General features: G+C 46.6%; 2 protein-coding genes and 1 long non-coding RNA gene across 3 annotated transcripts; 1 reads left to right on the forward strand and 2 right to left on the reverse strand.

The window, feature by feature from the left end:
* The first annotated feature begins 1776 nt into the window (after positions 1 to 1776).
* Positions 1777 to 2822, forward strand: LOC117586219 (MICOS complex subunit MIC27). Its single transcript, XM_034276156.1, has 2 exons — positions 1777 to 2027; positions 2086 to 2822. The coding sequence occupies exons 1-2, from the start codon at positions 1873 to 1875 to the stop codon at positions 2621 to 2623; spliced, it is 693 nt and encodes a 230-aa protein (XP_034132047.1). The 5' UTR covers positions 1777 to 1872; the 3' UTR covers positions 2624 to 2822.
* Positions 2823 to 3210: 388 nt separating this feature from the next.
* Positions 3211 to 15965, reverse strand: LOC117586217 (serine proteinase stubble). Its single transcript, XM_034276155.1, has 10 exons — positions 15771 to 15965; positions 8369 to 8437; positions 6837 to 7454; positions 6587 to 6768; positions 6183 to 6502; positions 4983 to 5457; positions 4698 to 4887; positions 4315 to 4612; positions 3906 to 4055; positions 3211 to 3829 (listed from the first exon to the last, which is right to left on the reverse strand). Exons 2-10 carry the CDS (start codon positions 8413 to 8415, stop codon positions 3695 to 3697), a joined length of 2415 nt encoding a protein of 804 aa, XP_034132046.1. The 5' UTR covers positions 8416 to 8437; positions 15771 to 15965; the 3' UTR covers positions 3211 to 3694.
* A 46-nt stretch (positions 15966 to 16011) lies between these two features.
* LOC117586220 lies at positions 16012 to 20033 on the reverse strand. Its single transcript, XR_004573984.1, has 2 exons — positions 19877 to 20033; positions 16012 to 16552 (listed from the first exon to the last, which is right to left on the reverse strand). It is a non-coding gene; the product is annotated as an uncharacterized LOC117586220 (long non-coding RNA).
* Between the last annotated feature and the right edge of the window lie 2150 nt (positions 20034 to 22183).

The raw sequence follows: 22183 nt of genomic DNA on the forward strand, positions 1-22183 counted from the left end.
CCAAAAAAATATATTTTCAATACCTAATAATATAAATCCATTTATCAACTACTGTTAATAATTAACAATGACTTTGTCTTAGACTGACATGCTTTAAACCTTTTCATATGTATTGTATGTACTATACGCCGCCGATCTGTATACATTCTCAGTTTCTATTGAGATTGTGACTGTTTCGAAGGATACCACTCCTCCATCATCAGCGATCGTTTCTTTCCGACCGAATTTCTGTCTCTAAAACAATTATTTGTTTGCAACGCTCTTGATCTCGGATCGTAAGCAATGGCACTTGTTCCAACAAATTTTTGATTGGTTCTTGTTGATTATTGCAATCAATATGCTGAGATTGTTACGAACCTGTTTTGGTTTTGGGGCTAGGCCGGCTGGCCAGTCATTCCAGGGCTGTGTTTTTACCAAGCCCCCTGGTCGCACAACAAACCAACTGTTCGGACATCTCGAACAAATACCAAAAACAAACGATAATTGAAAAACAATGCAACGGACTTTACTCTACATCTAACGGACAATCATCTCCTCGACACAGACGTGGACAAGTTTACGGTGCCGATGGTCTACCTCTGGCGTACTCTACTTGAGATCCGACTCAAAACAATTACGAATCTCCTTTCCCAAGTGCCTTTCTCCATCTCGCCGTTGTGGTCCCCTTTCCCCCCATACTAAACACACTAGCTCGCGCCCGGGCAGGTGAGTGACCAGGATTCCGCGGGCCGGGGAATGGTAATGTGGCCAAATCCAGGAGGCCAGTCTGTTCTATATTTTCCCTAAGAGTTTTCCAATACTAAATGTTGGAATTTGTTCCCTCTTGAACGGACTCACTTTTGCTTGGATGCGGTTAAAAATCCTCTGAATTTTCCCGCCGGTCTGTTTTTCTTTTTTCCGATTTGGTTCCGATTTTCTTCTCCGCGGTCACACACATAAACGATCTAACGCTTCCGATATCCACTAACTGCATGCTCAGCGTTGCTGAGTCTATGCATTCCCTCTTAATGCAGTGGTTGCCTGTTATACAATTTACTTATTGTTTAAAAAAACAAATTGTAAATATAAAGAGAGAGAAAAAAAAAAAAAAAAATTTTTCTATATCATGCAAAATTGGATAAGATATCTCTCCAACGCAGATTTACTTGTTTTTTCATTGATTAGAGCCTACGATTTCCAGCACTTTCCCAATTCGAGGACATCCTTCCCTCTAAGGGTACTAAATGTTGCTTATTCCATGAAAAATGCTGTGGAACAATGCTGCGTGGAGCATGTTGCTGGTCCATACAAATTATGTTGCCAACTGTAAAATACGTAAATGGGGATGGAATTCTACGTAAGTGGGGATGGAATAAAGACTCATTGTTGCGATGAAAATTCCCGATGAGTCCGCATTGACCAGGCTAGGAAACAAATTTTTAACTCAAAAAAGAGTTTGCGAACGAACCTGGGCTCGGTGTCCGCCGAGTTATCGATAGAACATAATGACTGCACCTCACAAATATACCAAAATATATACCACAATCCGATAAGTTGCATGATGTGTGAGATGACAGGAGTTCGTTTACATCATGCGATGTATCAAAACACAAAATTTGACTAAAAATGTGTTTTTTTTAGGATAAACTAAACATTAGATTCGTTTAAATTCCATTCTGTCAATTATACTGTTATTATTACAGCAATTGATTGCATAAAACCTCTTTTAACTGTGCCTTGCATGCCTATCATGCATGGTGTTCCATCAAGCAGTCGTCACGTGTATTTGACATTACGCAATGTTTAAAAATTAAGGTAAAAACATCGTTTGCTGTGCAAGCAAACCTACGAAATTTCACACAAAAAACTTGGGGCATCGACAAAGATTGCGAAATGCTGCGAAAAGCCACGATGGGACTCCTGGCAGCCGCTGCGGTAAAGGCAGCACCCGAACCGCCGAAAGCCACACAACCAAAGAAGGATGAGGATTGTTCACTCGTGTGCCGTCCCAGTGAATTGCCCATCTACGGCACCCTGCGCAAGACACAGTGAGTGGAGTGCAGCTCCAGTAGAAGCAACCACCAATCCCGACTTACCCACTTTTAGGCCCACAAAGGAGCGTCACACTCCGAGGGAATCGGCGCTGGAAAGGAATCTGCAGACTGGAGTGCGTACCGTGCGGGAGGAGGTGCAGGCTGGCTACCGGGCCGTGGCTGACCAGGCTGGTATCATCGGCACCTACGTGGACACGGCGAAGGCCCACACGCAGCACACCCTCGACATCCTGAACGAGCCACAGAACTCGCTCCATCGCAGCGGCGCCATTGTGGTGGGCGGTCTGGCCGGTTTCATCTTTGCCGCCCGCGGCGGCTTTGTCAAGAAGGTGATCTACACTGGCATTGGCTCCGGAGCGGTTGCCTCCTTGTGCTATCCCCGCCAGGCGGAGGAGAACTGTCTCGTGGTGCTGCACGAGGGCCGCAAAATCTTTGCCGTCGCCTACAACTTCATCAAGGGCGTGAAACCCGGCGAGGAGGTGCCCATTGAGCCCATCCAGAAGTTCCCCACCTCGCTGCAGGACCTCAAGTACCTGGCCCTCGATCTGATCGATGAGGCCAAGGAGGTGGTCTTCCCCAAGAAGAAGTAAACACAGAGCCAGAGCCTTGGCTTTTGCAAACGAACCTAAAATCGAACCGAAAGTGTGAACTCTGCGATGCTGCGCTTCAATTTTTTCCGATTTTTTGTGATCAATCTAGATAATTCTTTACCTCTTTATCGCCCTCTCCCTGCGGAGTACTTCACGGAGTAGCCACAAAATAAATTCGCCTCGCGTCCCAAAAGTGAAATCTCTGTACAATTTGTACCTTTGTCTCGATCTGATCTGTATGTGTGTGTGTGTGTGTGTGTGTGTGTGGGCCGTGCACAGAATCCCTCACATGAATCTTTGAGTGATTAATTGTTGAAGCATCCGTTGGCTGTTGGTTGTTGCTTGGTGTTGGTGTCAAATGTCACTGGGGAGAAGCTGTTGAAAAGTGAAATCCACTGGAAAGTGGCAAACCCCACGTGCAAAATCGCCGATTGTGCCAATCATCTTCAATGGTGCCCCTCAGGTGCTTCGGCGATGACTGAAAAGGAAATGAATGAATGAATGAACACTCCACAGTGCTCGCCGCGAGGCATACAATTGTTCAACGGAATGGCCACAGAATGTGTTGTTTTCAATAGTTTTTTATTGCTTTTTTGATTCTTTGGGCAAGATACAAACAACATGGGTCGGATGTCTGTCTGCAGTTTGTTTATAAATTAGATAGATTTAGTTAATTGTTTAATGATATTATTGCTAGGCCTAAAATACCAACAACATTGTGGGTCGCATACTCGCAAATGACTCTCGCCCGCCCATACCCCACCATCCTGCCCCCCAATCTAATTTTTTCGGCTATTTACAAATGGAAATTCCCCAGAAACTCTAACATTTTCTCGCTAGACTAACTTAATGGGCGTTGACTCGTGTGTGTGTGTGTGTGCTTGGGCAGGGGCGTGGCAGTGTGTCAATGCTGTGTTTACAAATTGTTAAAATTGAAGCTAACTACGCTTAACATTCCTTTAAGATAAATCACACAAATCTTACATAAGCTACAACTCGATAAATTAAAACAATAACAAAAGTCGAGGGAGCGCATCTAGAGTCTAGAATGATCGTTCGTTCGTTCGGTCATCATCTGACATGCTCCAGTATCCAGGGCACAAACTTGGATATGCGCGTACACACACCCGGCAGATTCGCCTCCGCGCAGCCAATGCCCCACGAGATGATGCCAGCGAGAAAGAAGCGACCATCCTGTGACTTGGCCTAAAAGAGAGAGAGAGAGAGATCATAAGCCTCAAGAGAGTGTTCGCTAGAGTTTTGTTCATGTCTGCAGCCTTACCTGCAGCGGTCCACCGGAGTCGCCCTGACAAGAGTCCTGGCCGCCCGTCTCATAGCCCGCACACAGGAAGATGTCCGGAATGAACTCCTGGCGTCCGGCGCGCAGAAACATGGACTTGCAATTGTCGTTGCTCACAATAGGAACAGAGACCTATGGGAGAAAGCATTTAAGATGATTATGCGCCCATTTCTCTGCCACTTAAAACTAGTTCATGTCTCGAATCTTTTCTCTATTCCCACTCAGAGATGTTCTAGCTCCAAGTTCTGGTTTAATGCCTTCAAATCTTTTTCTCAAATTCATATTCCTAATTGCAATCTCTCCCAATCCCACTCTGTGCTGCTGCTCATTTGCCTTTCGGTCAATTCGTTGCGGTCTTCAGTGTTGCAATGTTGCAATGTTGCACACTCACCTCTTGGAGTACCGAGGGCAGGGTGCCGCCCTCGCTGAGCCGACCCCAGCCTGTGACCGTGGCATTCATGCCAATTAGAAGGCTCTCCGTCTCGGGCAGACAAATGGGACTGACATGCGGAGCAAATTCGAGCGGCTGCTCCAGCTTGACCAGCGCCAGATCGTACTCGTACGTAAAGAAGTTGTACTTCGGATGGACCACCTTCTTGGCCACACCGCGCTCTATATAGGGCAGCTGTTCCTGCACATGCGAGAAGTCGTATTCGCCCACGCGGATGCGTATCTGCGAGATGAGCAGGCTGAATGGAAAGGGAGACGGAGACGGAAACGGAGACGGCATAGATTAGCTGGGCTAGCCCGGGACGGTGGACTTTAGATACTCACTCGTCTACACAGTGACCAGCTGTGGCTATCCAATTCTCGTTGATCAAAGCGCCACCGCACCGATGGGTGCTGGAGAAGCCAAAGAAGGAGGTGCGTCGCACCGACACCTGCCAGGGCCAACGACCGAAGGCCGCACTCTTGCCGCCCACAATCCGAGTCTCGGGCCTCGCCAGTGTCGGGATGCCGCATTCTGCAAACGAAAACAATAACAAATTGGAGTGTCAAGTTGGGACCTGGTCGGATCTGCTGGGGAGGTGGCTTGGGGGTTTAGGGCGTGGCACCTACCGCTGCGTGCCGCAGAAATGGTCTTCACATGGCCCAGCGCCGTCACACCCGTCGTCGTCGCCGCCCCCTCGTGTGTGGAGGAGTCCGTTATCTCGTTGGTCTCAATGTGGCCCCCACCACCGCTGCCACCGCCAGATGATGTGGCCTCCAGTATAGGACGATGCGTGGGCTGGCTGCTGCTGCTGCTGCTGCTGCTGCTGCTGCTGCTGCTGCTGCTGCTGGAGATGATGCTTGGACTCGTATGTGGCCTGGTCGTGGTGGGTGTCTTGGCAGTGCTTGTCGAACTTCTCGTTGTGCTGCTGCTGGCTGTGGTGGGCCTTTGGTAGGGCCTTGTTGTGGTGATGCTGGTGGTTCTCCTCGTCGTTGTCGTCGTTTTCGGTGCTGGTGTGGTCGTTCTCCTCGTTGTCGTCGTACCCTTCGACGTGGAGTAGGTTGGGTAAGACGACGATGTAGCTAATGATGTGCCCGCCGACAGCTGCAAGGCAGACACAAAGTGGTAAACATTATGCTAAAATACTCCTCCAATCCGTCGGAACATTCTCCCCCCATTCCCTATGCCAGCCATGCAAAGAATCAATTTTTCATTTCGCCGCTAAATCAGCATTAAGTGGGGTTCCCTTTGCGGTGAACCGCCAGTGACTTTTGTATGCTCTAACCAAAGGGAAAGTTTATGTTTATTTTCAGTAGATTTGTGCGCCGAAAGTAGAAGATAAAACACTGACAAGATTCTCTTACTCTCCCCTTCCCAGCGGGTGCTCTTCCCCTGACATATGCACGCTATCCTCTTCCTGGAAAGAGCATGACATTCTATACACACCCCTGAGAGTGGCTCTCGTCATTGTCAGGCAGGGCTGTGGCTGTGGCTGTGGCTGTGGCTGAGCCAGTGCTGCGGCGGCGGCTGCGGCTGCGGCATTCAGGCAAATCTTACATCAACTTTTGGCCCTGACTTTGTGCAAACAATAAAATGTCCCCCAAGGCTGTGGCCGCCTGCCATTATGAAGGCTCAGGACCCAGTCCCGAGCTGCCCATAGCTCCTGCCCCGCCATTCCAGCAAAGTCGCGAAGAGTAAATGACCTCGTGGCTCGTTTGTTTCGCTTTCGACATCAATGCATCACCCAGCACCCGAGAGAACCAGAAACTGAGACGCGAGAGAGGAGAGAGGAGAGAGGAGAGCTCATCCTCAGCTTCGTATTTACATACCTGCGGCCTGGTGGGGCCCTGCGCTTGTGTATGATGGTCATGGGGATGTGTCTGGATCGTCGTCGTCGTTGTCGATGTCGTCGTGGATGATGGTGGCGGTGGCGGACGCTCGTAGACAATCGGTTTCTTTGTGGGCTTCGATGGCTTCGAGGGACGTGGACCGGGCATTTGCAGATTGACGATGCCGGGCTTCGTCCAGCCGTTGGTGGGTCGCGGCCTGGTAATAAAGCTCGGCTCGGTGGTCATCTGCCAGTGATTTTGTTGATGCTGCTGCTGCTGCTGCTGCTGCTGCTGCTGGGTTGATGTATGCCAAATGCTATCTGCAGTTGGTATTTGTTTGTTATAATTCGCTGTGCGCTAACAATGCATAATAATTAGGGAGGGGGGGAGGAGGCGCCACTCACTTGGACTCGAGCTCGAACTGAAGCTCGGGTGCGAGGCGGCACTCTGCAGATCCGACGACGTTGTGGGCTTGCTCTGATAGGGAGGCGGATGTGGCCGTGCCAAAGTGCCCTGATGATGCGGACCCGAAGGACGAATCACCAGTGTGCCAGCGCCATGTGGACGCTCAATGGTGGTCATGCCACTAAAGGAGAGAGAGCGGGGGAAATGCTGAATCACTGTCTCTATTTTGAGGCTATTATCTGGACTCACCTAATCATTGGCTTGTAGGCGGGCGGCGGCGGGCGTGGCCTTAGTGTCAGCGGCTTGGTGGGCCTTGTGTAGGAGAAGGCCGTCTGCGGCAGGACAATGTTGTCCGTAAAGTTGTGCGTGCAGCAGGAGCCGAACATGAAGGAGTCCACGCACATGCCCACATGACGGCCCTCGCTCTTGATGCACTCCCACACGAACATGCAGGTGCCCTCCACACGCCCAAAGGAGCACGGCTTGGGGCTGATCTTGAAGTTTTGACTGCGCTGCGGCTGCTGCTGCTGCTGCTGCTGATAGCCCTCCAGTCGGTGGGGGCTGCGATAGAAGCCGGACAGATCTGCATCATCTGCATCCGTGTCCAAAACGGGTGGCGTGATCAGGGCCGCTGTTGCTGTCGCCACAAGGCAATTGACTAAGATTAAGGCTACTAATACTTCTACTATTTGGTCTAGACTCCTCCGCCTGCTACGCCGGGAGCCAGCGCCCGCAGCTCCCTTTACTCCCTTTTCCGTTGCCGTTGCCGTTGCCGTTGCCGTTGGGGTTGCTTTGTTGACTAGCCAATGCCGTTTGGGACACATCTTGGCGGCTCCTGCTCCTCCTTCTCCTCTTGCTGGGCTTCTTCTAGAAGGTAGTAAAGAGCATGACAGTTTTTGGACATTAGTCTTGTTTCGCCTGCCGGAACCCATCCAGCAGAACCACAACCAGAGCCAGAGCCAGAGCGCTGCTCTTTTTGCACTCCACTAATTAGGCGCACTTGTCGCGGACCCAACAAACAACAAAAAAATGATGGAAAAAAATTAGAAAGAATGATTGAATTTATGGTCGAAGTGGGCAATACCCTAAGAGGATTGTGCCCAATGAAATGTAAGCGTCATTTTAGGCAATTATTTGTGTCCGCAGCTGTTTGCAGCTATAAAACTTTGTAGATGAGAGATTTAGTTAGTGCCTTCCCTTAATCAATTACCCTAATTATTAGTAGGTATCTACAAAGTATAGGCTTTCCTTTCCTATACATTACAATCTTTTGTGCAACTTTAGCATGGCCCTAATATACCTTCAAGGCTATGGGCCAGCGATTTCTACTCGTTATGATTGCCCAGCAGCAGCAACATGTTGCTGTTGCTCATGTTGCAGATGTTGCTGCTGCTGCTGCTGCTGCCTGTCGTTGCAGTTGTCGTTTTTGTTGCTGCTGCTGTGCAGTCAGTGACTGGTTTAATTACAACTTTTCACTTTTGCCTCATAATAAGTTTTTTCTGTTGCTGCTGTTGCTGTTTTGTTTTATTGTTCAACAAGAGTGGAAAAAAATGTATTGCGATCGCACGGAATCTGCTTTACAACGACACATGCCACAATTAATAATTTCTTGTAACCCAAAAGAGAGTTACTGCTGCTGCTGCTGCTGGTGGTGCTGCTGCTGCTACAGGTGTATCTCTCTCTCGAAATTTAATTAAAGTTTAGCCAATCGCAGTGGCACACAACGCCTGGTTAACCCTACTCTGTGTGGAGGCCCCTGCTTGTTGCTGATGACAACTTACCTGTGTCTTAGTCTGTGTCTGGCTCTGATTAAAGTTGCTTGCTTCATCGGTAACGTGCCGGGCGCATGTCTGCAATAGAGATTGTGTGGCGGAGAGTTGCAGGCAGTTGTAGCATGAAGTTGAGAATATAATAATCATAAGTATAGGAAGGAAACACCGCAAGAAGCACCAACTGCCACCATGATAGTTGGTTGTTAGTTAGTTAGTAATTTTTATATACTATTTTTTGCTTTTTTGTTGTGCTGTCGAGAGAATGTCGAGCGGAATGTGCTCTGTGCTCTGTGCTCTGTGTGCCCTGCACTCGGCTATAATTAGTGGGGCTAACTGCAGTAGATTCACATTTAAGTGGTCATGCTGCATGTGCTGCATGTGGTGCTGGCTCCATGCTACATGTGGTGGTGCAAGGCCCACCCACCAGACCAGCCCCCCGCTCACAAGATTGCGGTATTAACCGATCCTTAGATCGTAATCGTATAATCACCACCACCACCACCACCATCACCACCCATCATCATCATCATCATCATCAGCATCATCGTCGTGAGGAGCGTGTGGCGCGTTTGCAGCAAGGAAATGTTGCAGGAATTGCATAGTATGGTATGGCATGGCGTGGCGTGGTCTGGCATGGCATGGGGGGTGGGGTTCTTGGTGTAGATGTGCTGCTGACAACACTTTGGGGGCGTCACCAGTTGGCCATTATGTGACACTCGCATGAGTTATGCAACCCATGGGAACAGCTTCTTGCCACAGAATGTGGCTAGTGCACAGTGCAGCGTGGAGAGTGGAGAATGGAGAGTGGAGAAAGAGTGATTATGGGTCTAGGAGTAATTGTGGGTTTACGTGTTTAATTACTTGAATTTTTAACTCTTCTTAAGGCAAGATAAAGGTTTAATTTTTCGGAGAATTTATTCGTGGGAAAAGTGCAGAAAACAAAGGTTCCTCGCCCATCCATCATGGATGTGCAGAGACTCTTGTATAGTTAGAGCTGCCCTTTAACTAGTTCTTAACTTAGGAATCAAACATCATCCTCTCTTCCTAATACACCTTTCTCCTACATGAATATTCAATCTTGGCTGTAATCATGCAACATCCACTCGTACCTCCCTCCCCCCATGGATATCATGCGTGTAGACAAATTATAGCTTAGCCAACAGAATCCCGTTTATCGCCTCATCATCTCAATGTTGATTATAATTACAAATGGCTACAAATGCAATTTGATACCGACAAAAAAACCAACAAAAAAAACGAACAGCTTGCTGAGTTTTTTAAGCACATCATTGGCCGTGGCCAAACGCTGCCATGTCGATGTTGATTGAAACCGAAATTGATATTGATGTGGAAGCGCCCCTCAGACCCAGCCTCTGAGGCACCCAATTTCTGCTTTTCCCAGACTTTGCTGTGCCGTGTCTAGGCCTCTTTCTGGTGGGTAGCGGGGGACTGCCGACATTTGCTCAATGGGTTCCATTGAGCCAGAAACGCAAACGTTCACTCTTAATAACTTCATTTTCAAAACTGCCAGAGAGGAGCGAGAGGAGCAGCTAGGAGTGCGGGGTAAAAGATGTGCTTGCCCCTGCCACACGCCACACAAAAAAAAGAAGCACGATCCATTCAGCGCAAGAACCGTTGCAAATCGATTTCGTTACGTTTTCGTTTCCTCAACGAAAGCAGCCAGCGAAAGATCTTTTTTTAACTCACAATATTTGTTGCTTTAGCTTTAGTTTTTGTTGTGTTTTTTTTTTTTTGCAGAGAGTTTTTGTTCGAAAAATACCCGAAACGTAATTACCCCGTTTAAACGCCCCAAAACAGAAGCAGCAGCAGAGGCAGCAGAGGCAGCAGCAGCAGCAGCATCAACTGAAAAACTGAAATACTGAAGTAGCAACAGGCAATCTTTTGTGCTAATGACTATCTTTAGAGGGGCCCCCGAAAACGAGCCAAAGACGGGTAGCAAACAGTCTGACAAACAGTCCCACAGACAGACAGACAGACAGAACGAGAGAACAAGAGATTCAAACTCCAACCCAGGGGCCAAATAATTTTCTAGCAACATTTTTCAACTATCAGAAAAATGTGCCCTAAACCGGAGAAAGACGCCGGAATCCAAGACTGCGACTTCGGGTCTTTGGTTTCCCCGGAAAACGCCAGCTGACGAATGGTTGTAACCAACAGAGTTGGAGATTGAAGAATCAAGCAATGAACAGTGCGAGAAAAGGGCATACTAGTTGGTGGCAATAACGGCTGGGAGGCGATGAATGAATTGGGAATGAAAGATGAATATGAGCTTCGAATCTAGAGAAAAATGTACCCAAATGTACTCTAAAATCACGTGATATGCAATCCCCTTTCTTTGCGTTTCTCTCAGTGTAAGTACGTGCACAGTTTTTGATCAGAGCGCGGGCCTGCAGTACTTAGTAGCAGCAGCAGCAGCAGCAGCAGCAGCCGACTCAAGTTGAAGAGAGTAATTGTAATAACAATTGCGCAATTTGCGTCAGTCACTTAACTTCTACGTTTTTCCCTTGCCCCTTGCCTTTTGGCGTGTGGTAAAGTGAGGAAAAGTCTCAGCCCGTTTAGTTAAGAGCCCTGGCACTAGGCACTAGGCACTCGGCACTGGACGGGGGGCATCAGCCGCAGTAACGGCCTCAGCATCAGATTCCGTGCCCCAACTCCAACTCCAACTCCAACTCCAGCTGCAACGCTGGTGTAACGTTGCCTGGAGATCCCCCACTCTAGGTTGTTGCAACACAGCTTTAGCTGGCTCCTCTTAGCCGGTAGGCGTTTTGTCAATCGACTGGCAATCGACAGCAGCGACGGCACAGATGACAGGCCGCCCAGGCTAATGAAAAAGATAAACAACTGGATCACATCACAGCACGGACAGGCCCAGGCACAGCAAGACACGCAGCTAATATCCCGAAGTGGGGATGGGTAGCGGGGTAGAGGGTAGGGAGCTGTACCACAGATGGCGGCATCTTTTGAGTGGTGGCTGCCTGCCTCCTCCTCGTAGTGGTGGAAAGTACTACTCCCTAGTTATAATCACAGCGCGTAACGCAAACACAATTTTTGAGTGGTTCGAGTTCGAGTTCGAGTTTGGGTTCGGGTTCGGGCTCGGGCTAGGGCCATGTGAAATCCATCTATGTTCGAGTTATGCCTGGAGGCGAGAGCCAACCTTAGAAGATCTACGAGCAGCACTAAGAGAAAGAACTGTCAGGGAGAGCAGGGGGAGGAGAGACGTGTGTGCAAGTATGTACAGTATGGTGGAAAAGTCGTTGCACCTGAGCCGGACGACGACCGCTTATCAATGTGAAAATCGAAAGAGCAAAGAGAACTGAAACTGAAACGAGCCCCAAAGAGCGGAAGCAGTTCAAGAAAATTGAAAGAGGTGCTTAAAATCACGTTATAGCAATGGTAGGTGGTAGGGGGGAGGCAGGGGAAAAGAGAGTGCGGCGTGATAAATGATGCACATTTGATATAGGGATTAATGGCAAGAAACCGTTTATGTTCTTTTTGTGTAGATTGTAGAGCAGAGACAGTTGAGAAGGGGGAGAGTCCAGACATAGACCATACTTGCAGCAGTTAATGGATGATAAATGTAAAAGTGATGTAACAGTTCCTCTTGTCTTTATTGGATTAACATAATGATTCTCATTGTTCTTTAGTCTTTAGGCATCAAATAAGTCACTTTTTATTAGGGTTCAAAAGTTCTCCGAATAACTCTTGCATTTAATGAATATTCTGTGACTTTAACTGGCACTTTCCGAGGTGCAGGAATACGGAAGCCAGTCCATGAATAATGACAGTAGCAGAAGAAGCTGAAGACTCTCGTTTCTGTCTCCTGTCTCGCTGTGTGTGCGCTAACTTTATGGCCTAACTGTTTGGGGCCCGGCATTTGGCGCCTCGTTTGCTAATTGAAAGCAGAGTGAGAGAACGTTCGCGCTTACTTATTAATTATTTATAATTATGTGCTGGTGGCGGGACAGTCATTACGCATACGCAATGTGGAGCCACAGACATTAAATTCCAATGAGCCTGAGGCCGCCTCCTGGCTCTGGGGCTTGAGGCAGCGCAGTGAGGCATTCAGCCTGCTCGAAATACAAGGAGTATGTAATAAAAGCAACACGTTTCCCCCTTCCCTACTCCCCTCTACACCCCAAAAAAAAGCTGTTAAGTGTCCGGCAGTGGGCCACAAACATAAATCACTGCCAGAGCGCGCTTCCACTGGTTTATTAACCTCTCTCTCTCTCTCTCTCTCGCATCACACCACACGCCTAATGGCCAATGGGCAATGCCAAGCCAAGTGCTGTGCAACCTGTCTGTCTGTCTGTCTGCCCGTCTGTCCGTCCGTCCGTCCGTCCGTTCGTCCGTCTGCCTGCAACCGCTCGCTGCACTTGCACCTCTGACTGGCCACAGATGACGCTGTGGTGTGGTGTGGGGCAGCCCCCCAGCTGTTTCCTTTTCTTTGACTTTAGCTTTTCTTTTGGCTGCGTTTTGTGGCGCGGTGCAGCTTTGTTTTCCATTGTCCAAATATTTACTTTGTCTTGCGGCTCGAGACTCACGAGACTCGCGAGGCTCAAGCCCCCATGACGCTGCGGCTTTTAGGGTCAGTTTCTTCTAGGTTCTGTTTCCTTGGGTCTTTCCTTCTCTCTCCCTCTTCTGGGTGCTTCTTGTAATTTATTTTCCTCTCTGCGGCATAATTAATTTGGTTTTCATTCCCCCTAGGTCTCTCTCCTCTCTCTCTCTCTCTCTTTCCTGTCTCTATTCTAAATAGCTTCATTTTCGATGTCATAACCGTTCGCTTTTGGGGTTCGGTTCGGTCATGATCGCTCCATGATCGTTCGGTTTGTTTCGTTTCACATCTGTCCCTTGAGGAAGTTACACCGTAAAACACGTGCGTAACCGTAACGTTGCGAATTGGCCATTAATGAGGTGAAGTGGTTCGAATCGCACTCGTATTCGCATCTGAATCAAAAGTCGTGCATTCGCAATCACTTTTCAATACAGACAATGAACTCTATTTGAAAAGGGAATGGCCAGGCCAGTTGGCCGGTCGACTGATGACAATTTGACAGATTGAAAGTGAAAAGTAAATGTCTGGTCGCTAAGTGCTTGCAAAGGGATAGGATGGCATGGTATAGTATGGGATAGGAGATGTCTCTTATCGTTAATTTGCATGAAATGCACGTTCAAGCACCAGGGCCCTGGAGCCAGCCCCGACGGGTCGTCGTTGTCGTTGTCGTCGTCGTCTCTGTGGGTCAATCAGCATTCACTTGTCTCTCATTCACAGACAGACAGAGGGACAGACGGACAAACGGACGGCCAGTCGAACAGACGGACACTCGAGTGGTAGACAAGAAAACCTCGAGGCCTCTAAGAGAGACTGCCCCAGTGAGTGTTGAAGATGAGCTGCAGAAAGTTAGAAAAGAAAAGTAGTTGGGGCAGCAAAAAGAATGAAATGAATACTCAAGGGTTTCCACTCACTCACTCACTTAATGAGTGCTCTCCAGAGCTCTCCCACTGCACAGATACCAATTGAAACGATCCATAAATCGATCCATTCACACCTTCACACACTCTCTGAGCAGGCACCTCTCTGAGACTAGTTCTCCTACTCTCCCTCTCTCAACCCCGCTCTGTCTCTGTTTGCAATTAATGCAATAATAATTACGCATTTGTCGCTAAATGTTTCAATCCGTTCAATGTTATATATTCACTGATTCATGTTCATTCACTTGACTTGCTTGGCCAATCATTCATCTGATTCATCTGACTCTTAATTATCATTCATTCATTTATTCATTCATTCATATACATAGCTGTAAATGGTATTTGTGCTGCTGTCATGGGAACATTCAACATACAATCTATGGGGCATGAGGAGGGGGCCACTCACTCCTGGGATGAATGATATATTTATTATCTTTTCTTTATTTTCTGTTCTCATTCATGGATCGTAGCCATGTGGGAGAATCGTTCTCGAGAACAGGTATTCCCTCTTGACCTTGTTTGCTCCCCTCCCCGCCCTTTGCTGCCTTTTTTACTGCTGCTTTCCATTGTCATTGTTTGGGCGGAGTCGTCTGTCGTTTTGTTGTGCCCCAAACAATGATATAATACTTGTTATGACTCTTGGCCTGGAACCACATAAATATTATTACAACACATTGTTCTCGCTACTTTTTTGGGGGGTTAATAATCTTGGTAAACATATGGCTAAAGATTCTCCATGGCCAAAAATAAGCTTATAATTTTGTAATTAAATTGAACATTTCTGCCTTGAGGCCAGTGCACTTTTATTGTATAACTGTCGGTGGCCCCCAAGGTCTTTCCCAATCAGAAAAATTCAACTATAATTTCACAATATGCCAAGCCGCATGACATTTTTAACGCATTTAAATAATTTTGCGCCTGAAGTTGTACAAATGGAATAATGGGGATTGCTTGGTTCCATCAAATTATATAACTATTGCCATCGCCATCGCCATCGCAGCTGGAAGACGGCAGTAGACAGTCACAGTTTGGTGACTGCTGCCTCAGTCTCTGGCTGAAAGTGCCACAAAAATTGGTTAAGAGTAAGAGGACAAATTTCGTTTTACGCGCAGGTGAATTGCGCTTTTATGAAGCACTTTGATTGCCGCATGAATGGGAATGTACGAGGTTCGAGTAGAAAGATTCATTGGTGGTGTTACGGGAGCCAGAGCCAAGCCCCAGCCGAGCCCCACAACTGCAACAATTATTCTGCTCGATGACTTTCGCTAATAAAACGACATAAGCTCTGCAGAAGTGGAAGTTGACACACAGATACAGTCAGACGGCAGATGAGTCTCTGGGTTTTATAACACACTCCCCTCCAAAAGATAATCGCCAGCCAGCTTGAAGGGGGATTTATGGCGCAAACTGTTGTAAAATTAGAATGTCTGGCCAATTTAACCCAAGAGTAGCAATCAAATTAGTCAGAGGTGCCAACACAGCGGTGTTATAGACCCCCCATAAAACATATGTTCATGCTAATTTTATGGCAAATAAATAAACATATTTATATTTATAAGTTATTCGCCCCAAGAGATGTTTCGCCAGAGATTCTTATCCAAAGAAAATGCTCATAAATTAGGTTTAAGAACTAACGGATGCTCGAAATTGTTGGTTGTCTAATTAAGAGAGAAAAGAATAGGGGTTAGAATGCAGACACACAAAAAACAAACTGAAAACTGATAATTAAAAATGGGCATTAAACGGGTGTGTGTGGAAAACCGTAAACGCTAGAGACTTGTAGACAGGAAAAGTTATCTCTCTGGTTTCTTGGTTTTTGTTCTACTTTTGCCATTTGGCAAGTGAAAGCTGCAGACACTACATATTTATGTATTTCTTTACATTTAAAAATCCCATAAATCCCATTTTAATATCGACTTACTAGACTTTCAGTTCTGCAGTTTTGTTTTGCTTTTCGGTAGCACTTCAACTACGGATCGTTGAACTGGAGGCGAACCGCTCCGGTCTGTGTCTGTTGAGTATTTAATTGCTCGATTTCTATATAGAACAATGAACTGTGTGTGGATTATTTGCTGCTTTAACTTTGATTTTCACTGGTTGCCATTTTGGCCACGTTTTATCAAAGTTTTCTTTTCTTTTTTTGCACACATTCCTCTTCTTTCTTTGTTTTTGTAATTAAATATAATTTAGACTTTCCACCGTTTTCATGGTCAATAAATCGAGTTCAATCAAATTGTAACGAATATTTTCTTTCTTTTTTTGTTGCTTTCTTTAATTGCTGTATGCTTTTGTTTCTCCACTTTTTTTGTTGTTGTTTAATTGATTTGCATTTCACTCAGTGGCCATAAAGAAGACTTGTAAATATTGTTTCGAGGCAATAAAATGCAACACGAACAGCCCGAAGATGCAGCCCAACAGCACTCTGAATTAATTGTTGTTGAACCTTTTTCGATTTTTGACTTTGTTGTTTTAGTTTTTTGTGGGCCTCGGGTTGTTTTGTTTGTTTGAAAGATATGTTGGTTAGTTTTGGGGCTTTTGATTTAGTTTACAGCTGAGCGGAGATTTTCCTTCGATTCGATTCGATTCGATTGATTTTTTCACTTTCGTTGGACTTTACTTTTCTTTTTCTCACCACCGTTCTGCGCACCTCTCCTCGCCTCAACTCGTTTTGTTTCGTTTCGTGGGCGTTCGTTTATGGGGGGGCTGAAAGAAAAACAGAAGAAACAGAAGTGGAGCTGTTAATAGAAATGGGCCAACGATCGAATTAGAAATCATAGCCAAAAATTTATGCAAAAGGTGCCGAGCCCAGCCGTATGATTAGGCGAAAAAAAAACACCAAGCGAGCTTCGGACCCTATTTGCATTCGATCTGCTGGTAGCCGAACGAAATTGCCAAAAATTGATGTTTATCAGCAGCGTGGGGCTCGTGGGGCTCGTGGGGAGTTACTAGCAACCACCAGCGTTTCCCCACCAAATTGATGGCTATCTTGAGTTATGAGGCGTTATGGAAATGGAAATTGCATTTAACACACGGATTGGATCGGCGCAGAGGACCACTCAAAAGTGACAGTTGAAAGCGACGACGATTTGGCGAATTAGTGCCCCATGCTGCTGCTGCCTCATTTTCGGGGGGGGCTTTGATTCGAAAGTGACAAACCCTAGGGCAGGGGGCAGCAGGTTGATGATCTCTAAATACATCTCGTATGATTGTGCTTATCTGGGGTGAGAGGCACATTGGCCTTAAATACTTTTTGGGTTTTCTCTGATTTCAGCAAATTAATCAAGGCATTAAATATGAAACTTAATACGAGCATGAATTCGATTTATGTGAGATTTCTTTTCTTATAAATTTTAATTCTGTTAATGATCCTCTCAAAGAAATCTTCTTTTTGCTAGCCTTCGAGTTGTTTGCAATATGATTGTTTATCTGTCCGTTTTGTTTTCTTTGCTCAATGTTTTTCATTTGCATTTTCATTGCGGGGAAACCCGCTACGATGATCACATCCCCACAACGCCACCATCATGCCGTGTACCACAAGAATCACTCGCCAGACCGCAGCTTCCTGCCTCTGTCCTTTCCCCTGAGCCAGTGGCTCATTAAATGTGAATTTGCACTTCTTTGCCGCTTAATGTGGTGGTGCTTCCTTCTGGCACGACAGCGGCGACGAAGCGACAGCGAAGAAGAGTGGATGTTGTCAACGGGCAACAATTAACTGGTGCAGCGCCTACTGCTGGCCAGGCCAAAGGGGTCTTTTGTTGGCATTTCTATGCGCTGCCTTAATTGTGCCAAAGTGCTGCCAATTTTTATTGCCAACTTATCGCTTGGCAACCCTGTCGCTCTGTCTCTGTCTCTCACTCTTCTGCTCTTGGCTGCTGTTGTACTTCACTTAATGAATACCGTTACACAGTGCCACAGTGGCAGTCGCAAGTTGATTTTTCTTTTTCTCTATTGCCATTTCGCTGCAACGCATTCGCAGAACAAACATCAAACTGAACGAACTGTTTGGCTGCTGCTGCGGACTCCACGGACTCCATGGACCCATGGAGCGCTATCAAAACTAATTTATATGCAAATGCAGTTCAAGTAGCTGCAACAAAAGACATAGTTGGGATGGGATGGAGCTGGTGGTGCAGTTGGAGTTGGATGGGATGGGAGTCGTCGTCCCTGCTGGAGTTGGCGGCGTTGCCAACGTGCAAAATTCACAGCACAGCAGTAGCGCCAAATGATAGATAGAAGAGTGGATTGTGTGTGTGGGGGGGGGGACAGTGGGAAGAAGTTCTGATCTTCGTTCTTCACTCTCTCACTCTCTCGCTCTCGCTGTGCGAAATTCTCTTCAAACAGCAACAACACACACGGCACATGATTTACCGTAGAGAACAACAAAGAAATTAATTAACTGCACTTGTATGCCTCTAGCCTTCGCTCTCGTACTCTCTCCCCTTTGGGAGAGCCCATGCACGTGTGTGTGTGTGTGTGTGTTTGTGAGTAAGTGCATTAGCTTTGCAGTTAAATGCTGCGCGAGTAACAGCAGCAGGCAGCAGGCAGCGACAGAGCGTTGCATTTGACAGTGTCGGGAGCAGGAAAAACTGGCTGCAGTCGCCGTCACCGTCACCGTCGCCGCCGCAGCATTAACTCACTTTTGCATTTCCACTTCTTCTTCGTCTTCTAGTTGTTGTTGCTTCCACGTTTTCCCACTTCTTTTCTGTTTGGTTGTTGTTGTCGCAAGTTCTGTTTGGTTTTGGTGGCACACAACAAGTGGCAGGTTGAGTCGCGCGATTGCGCCGTGAACTAATTAGTGCTCATGTCGCCTGCCAAAAAGTTATCGACGGGCTGCGCACTGGCGCAGGTCATTCGCCTATCGCTAGATCTCGGCTTTGGCTTCGGCAGTGCACTGTTATCGTGACGTCTGCTCTGCAATTCTGTTCCGGTAAGGGCTGTCGGTCTGACTATTATTGTTCTTTCTTCTTTTATGCAGCAATCCCCCTAAAGTTTCGATGACTCCGCACTGTCTGTTCCCTAATCCTAATGTTATCCCTCCTGTCATTCGTTTGCCTTCAAACGTCGCTGTTACTTTTATTACTCCTTTAATCCTGTTGCCATTCTGCTGCCTGTTTTTATCATGCTGTCAACTTTTACGCCGACTTGAGTCTGATAACTTTTTATTTCTTAATTAGCAGCACTTGCTGCTCCACTTATCTCCCTGCAGCTGAGGCCTGTCGCTGTCTTAGCGAGTCTTCGGGTGTCTGGGTGTTAATTTCAAAATTTCAACGCGTGCCCCTGCTGCCACTAGCACTTCTGCCTCCGCTGTTGCTGTTGCTGTTGCAGCAATGCGTTGACAGCGAATGCAATTTGAACTTGATGGCCGGCAACGTGACACGCATATTAAGCAGACTCTTACGCTCTCCTCCGATCCAGAGCTCCGGTTTTGTAATATGCATGCGAGGGGAGGGGTCTCTTGGAGTGGGATTGGAGCTGGAGCCCGCCGGGCGGCGCTTCGCATACGCATAAAGCGGCCGCGCATGCGCAATTAGTCGTGATTGAGTCGCAAGTTTGTTTAAGCGACAAGAGCGACATCAGAGCAGCCAGCGAGCGATCGAGCAGTGACTAGCAGCATCAGCAGCAGCAGCAGCAGCAGCAGGAGAAGGAGAAGGAGGAGATGATGAAGAAACTACACACAAAATAGCAGCAAAATTACTTTGAACACGAAAAAGCACACACGCGGGAGGGGACACATGGACACAGGGTGGACAGGCAGCATAAACGTGGAAAACTCTCACTTTTGACGGGTCTGGGTCTCTGGAATCTGGCTTTATGTTTTAACAGTTTTTTTTGTCTGCTTCTTTTTCTTAACTGTCGATTAACAATTTCGATCGGTTACCAACGGCAGCAGAAACTTTTGCCGCTGCTGCTGCCATTTGATTGATTGAAATGTCTAAAGATTCATGATTATGGTTTTGGCTTTGGTTTAATTTTTTAACTCTTTGCCCCGCAGGCTGTGGCTTAAAGTGTGTAACAAAAATTAGGCACCTTTTTTTTTGGTTTGTGTGATGTGATGGATAATCAATATATCTGGGATGGATGGATGTGGCTGGGCTCCGTGTGTTAATATGCAACAAAATCGAGAGCGAAACCGAATCCGAATCGGAAACCGATCTCTGAACCGCACACGTTCGCTGTAAAAACCGAACTGCGGCCTGCAAAGCATCAGGCAAAGCATAAAACTGCGACCAAGAGAAAAGCCAAAGCCAAAGCCCCACCAGCCAGCCGCCGCAGCTAAGAGCGGCTCCAAAGAGAGCAGGTAGCACAGCGCACAACACGAGAGAGGGAGAGAGAGAGCGTTGTCTCTGGTTCGAAGAGAGATTTATGATGGACAAGTTTGTGCCTGCAGTGTTTCGCCGAACGAACAGCTGATTGCGAGCTGGGGCTCTTTAGCTTACAAATTGATAAGTGCACAAATGTTTACGGGACGATTCGACCTCGACCCCCCAGGCATACATACATATGTACATATGTGTGTGTGCATTTCTGCACATTTATTTGATCATAAATTTGCAACAACTTTTCTTCATGCTTTCCATTCATTCCCAGACTTTGTCACCCGGCTGGCCTGGCCAGTATTTTGCAAGTGTCTGTGGCTTCCCCGATCCTGCTCCACCTCCACCTCCACCTCCTCATACCCCGTCTACTGTGTGGGTGATTCATGAGCGGCCGTTCAGTCTTGAGCGGGCCGAAGCGATTATTTAATCTCCGTATTAGCGCAAGCTCTTGTGAGCGGTTTCTTTATTGACTCACCGACAGACGGGCGACCGATGGCCGACTCCTGAAAGTGGGTCAGTGTTAAAGATTTTTCTCTCTTTTGGGATTTTTGTATGAGTTATCAGTCGGCACTATAACTGTTATATAACGCTTGAGTGCAGTCTATTGTTGGGGCTTTATGGGGGCCGCATTGATGCTATGCGGTCCAAATGGATGATTCAGTTCGTTTCAATCGATTTTTGTTTTGGGTGTGTGGGTACGTACGTGCGATATTGATGGATGCTAAAATGCCGCCAGAGGTGGCAAAACATTTTGATAAATAGCCTAGGAGATCCCTACAGCTGATAGTTGATAGGCTTTAACAAGATCACGGATCTTTAGCGGCTTTTAATGGAGGTGCCTTTTCAAGGAAGAACCTACACATACTCGCAATATGAGCCATAAATTTAAGGCCAGGCGCTAAAATTAGTAGAACGAGGTGCGAGGATAGTTAAGGGTATGGAATGCTAAAGAGAAAGTTGAATGCCTCCAGATATTATTCATAATTTTTATGGCTCATTACTGGTGTGTAAAGATCAGTGGAGAAGGAGTGTTTAAAAAGGATATTTATGAATGTTAATGGCGGGTTCGAGATCAGTGATCATTGAAAAATAAACTTCACTGCTCATAAACATTGATCTTTACTAATTAGATCAGTGATCTTTAAGCTTCTGAAAAGTGAACCCCAAACACATGTGGCCCCCCACTCGAAGGTTTGTTGCATTGCCACAAAATGCAGTTCAACGAACGTTCTGGGATTCTGCTCTGATCACGGACAGGCAGGGAACACACAAAAAAAAGCAGAGAAACATTCATTCATGCCTGACTGGTCGCTGATAAATGGATGTTCGAATGGATTCCTGCTTAACAGAACAGTTCAATGACAGAAAACTCAACACGGATCGTGGCTCAGTCGGTTGATCGTCTCGGATCTGTGGATTGTCTCTGGGATGTTGGATTGCCTGGGATCCTACTACTGAATTACTCAGACATCAATTTAGCCAGAGATCATTTAACACTGTCATCGCTAAACGATCATAAATCAGTTTGTTGAATGAAGTTGTATATGAAATGTAATCAGTGATCGGTTTGGCAGAGAATGGAGAGGATCATTTACAGACAGACAGCTAGAAAGGAATGAATAGAGAGAGAGAGAGAGAGAGAGAGAGAGAGAGAGAGAATACCAAGAAAACGAAGAATTTTATTGCTGAATTTATTAGACATTAGTTTTGGGAATTGTCTGCAGTTTGTGGGAGTTCTTTAAAAGTTAATCAACAAATTTATTTGCATTTTATTCCCATACTCTTTTTCTTTCTCTCTGTCTCTCTCTGTCTCTGTCTCTGTCTCGGTTTATGGCTGAGTTTAAACATTTTATGGCACTGACTGTAGAGTGTCTTAAATGTTTGGTAAACTTCCCAATCAGCAAGTAACTAACCATTTTATTTTATTCATTTATTTACTGACTTTTCTTTGGTGGTGTGTGGAATGTTTTTTGTATCAGGTTACCCTCGGTTTCTCCTCGGTTCCTCCCACTGCTTG

This window comes from Drosophila guanche, unplaced genomic scaffold (genome assembly GCF_900245975.1).
Source record: "Drosophila guanche unplaced genomic scaffold, DGUA_6, whole genome shotgun sequence".
NCBI classification, from domain to species: Eukaryota; Metazoa; Arthropoda; class Insecta; order Diptera; family Drosophilidae; genus Drosophila; species Drosophila guanche.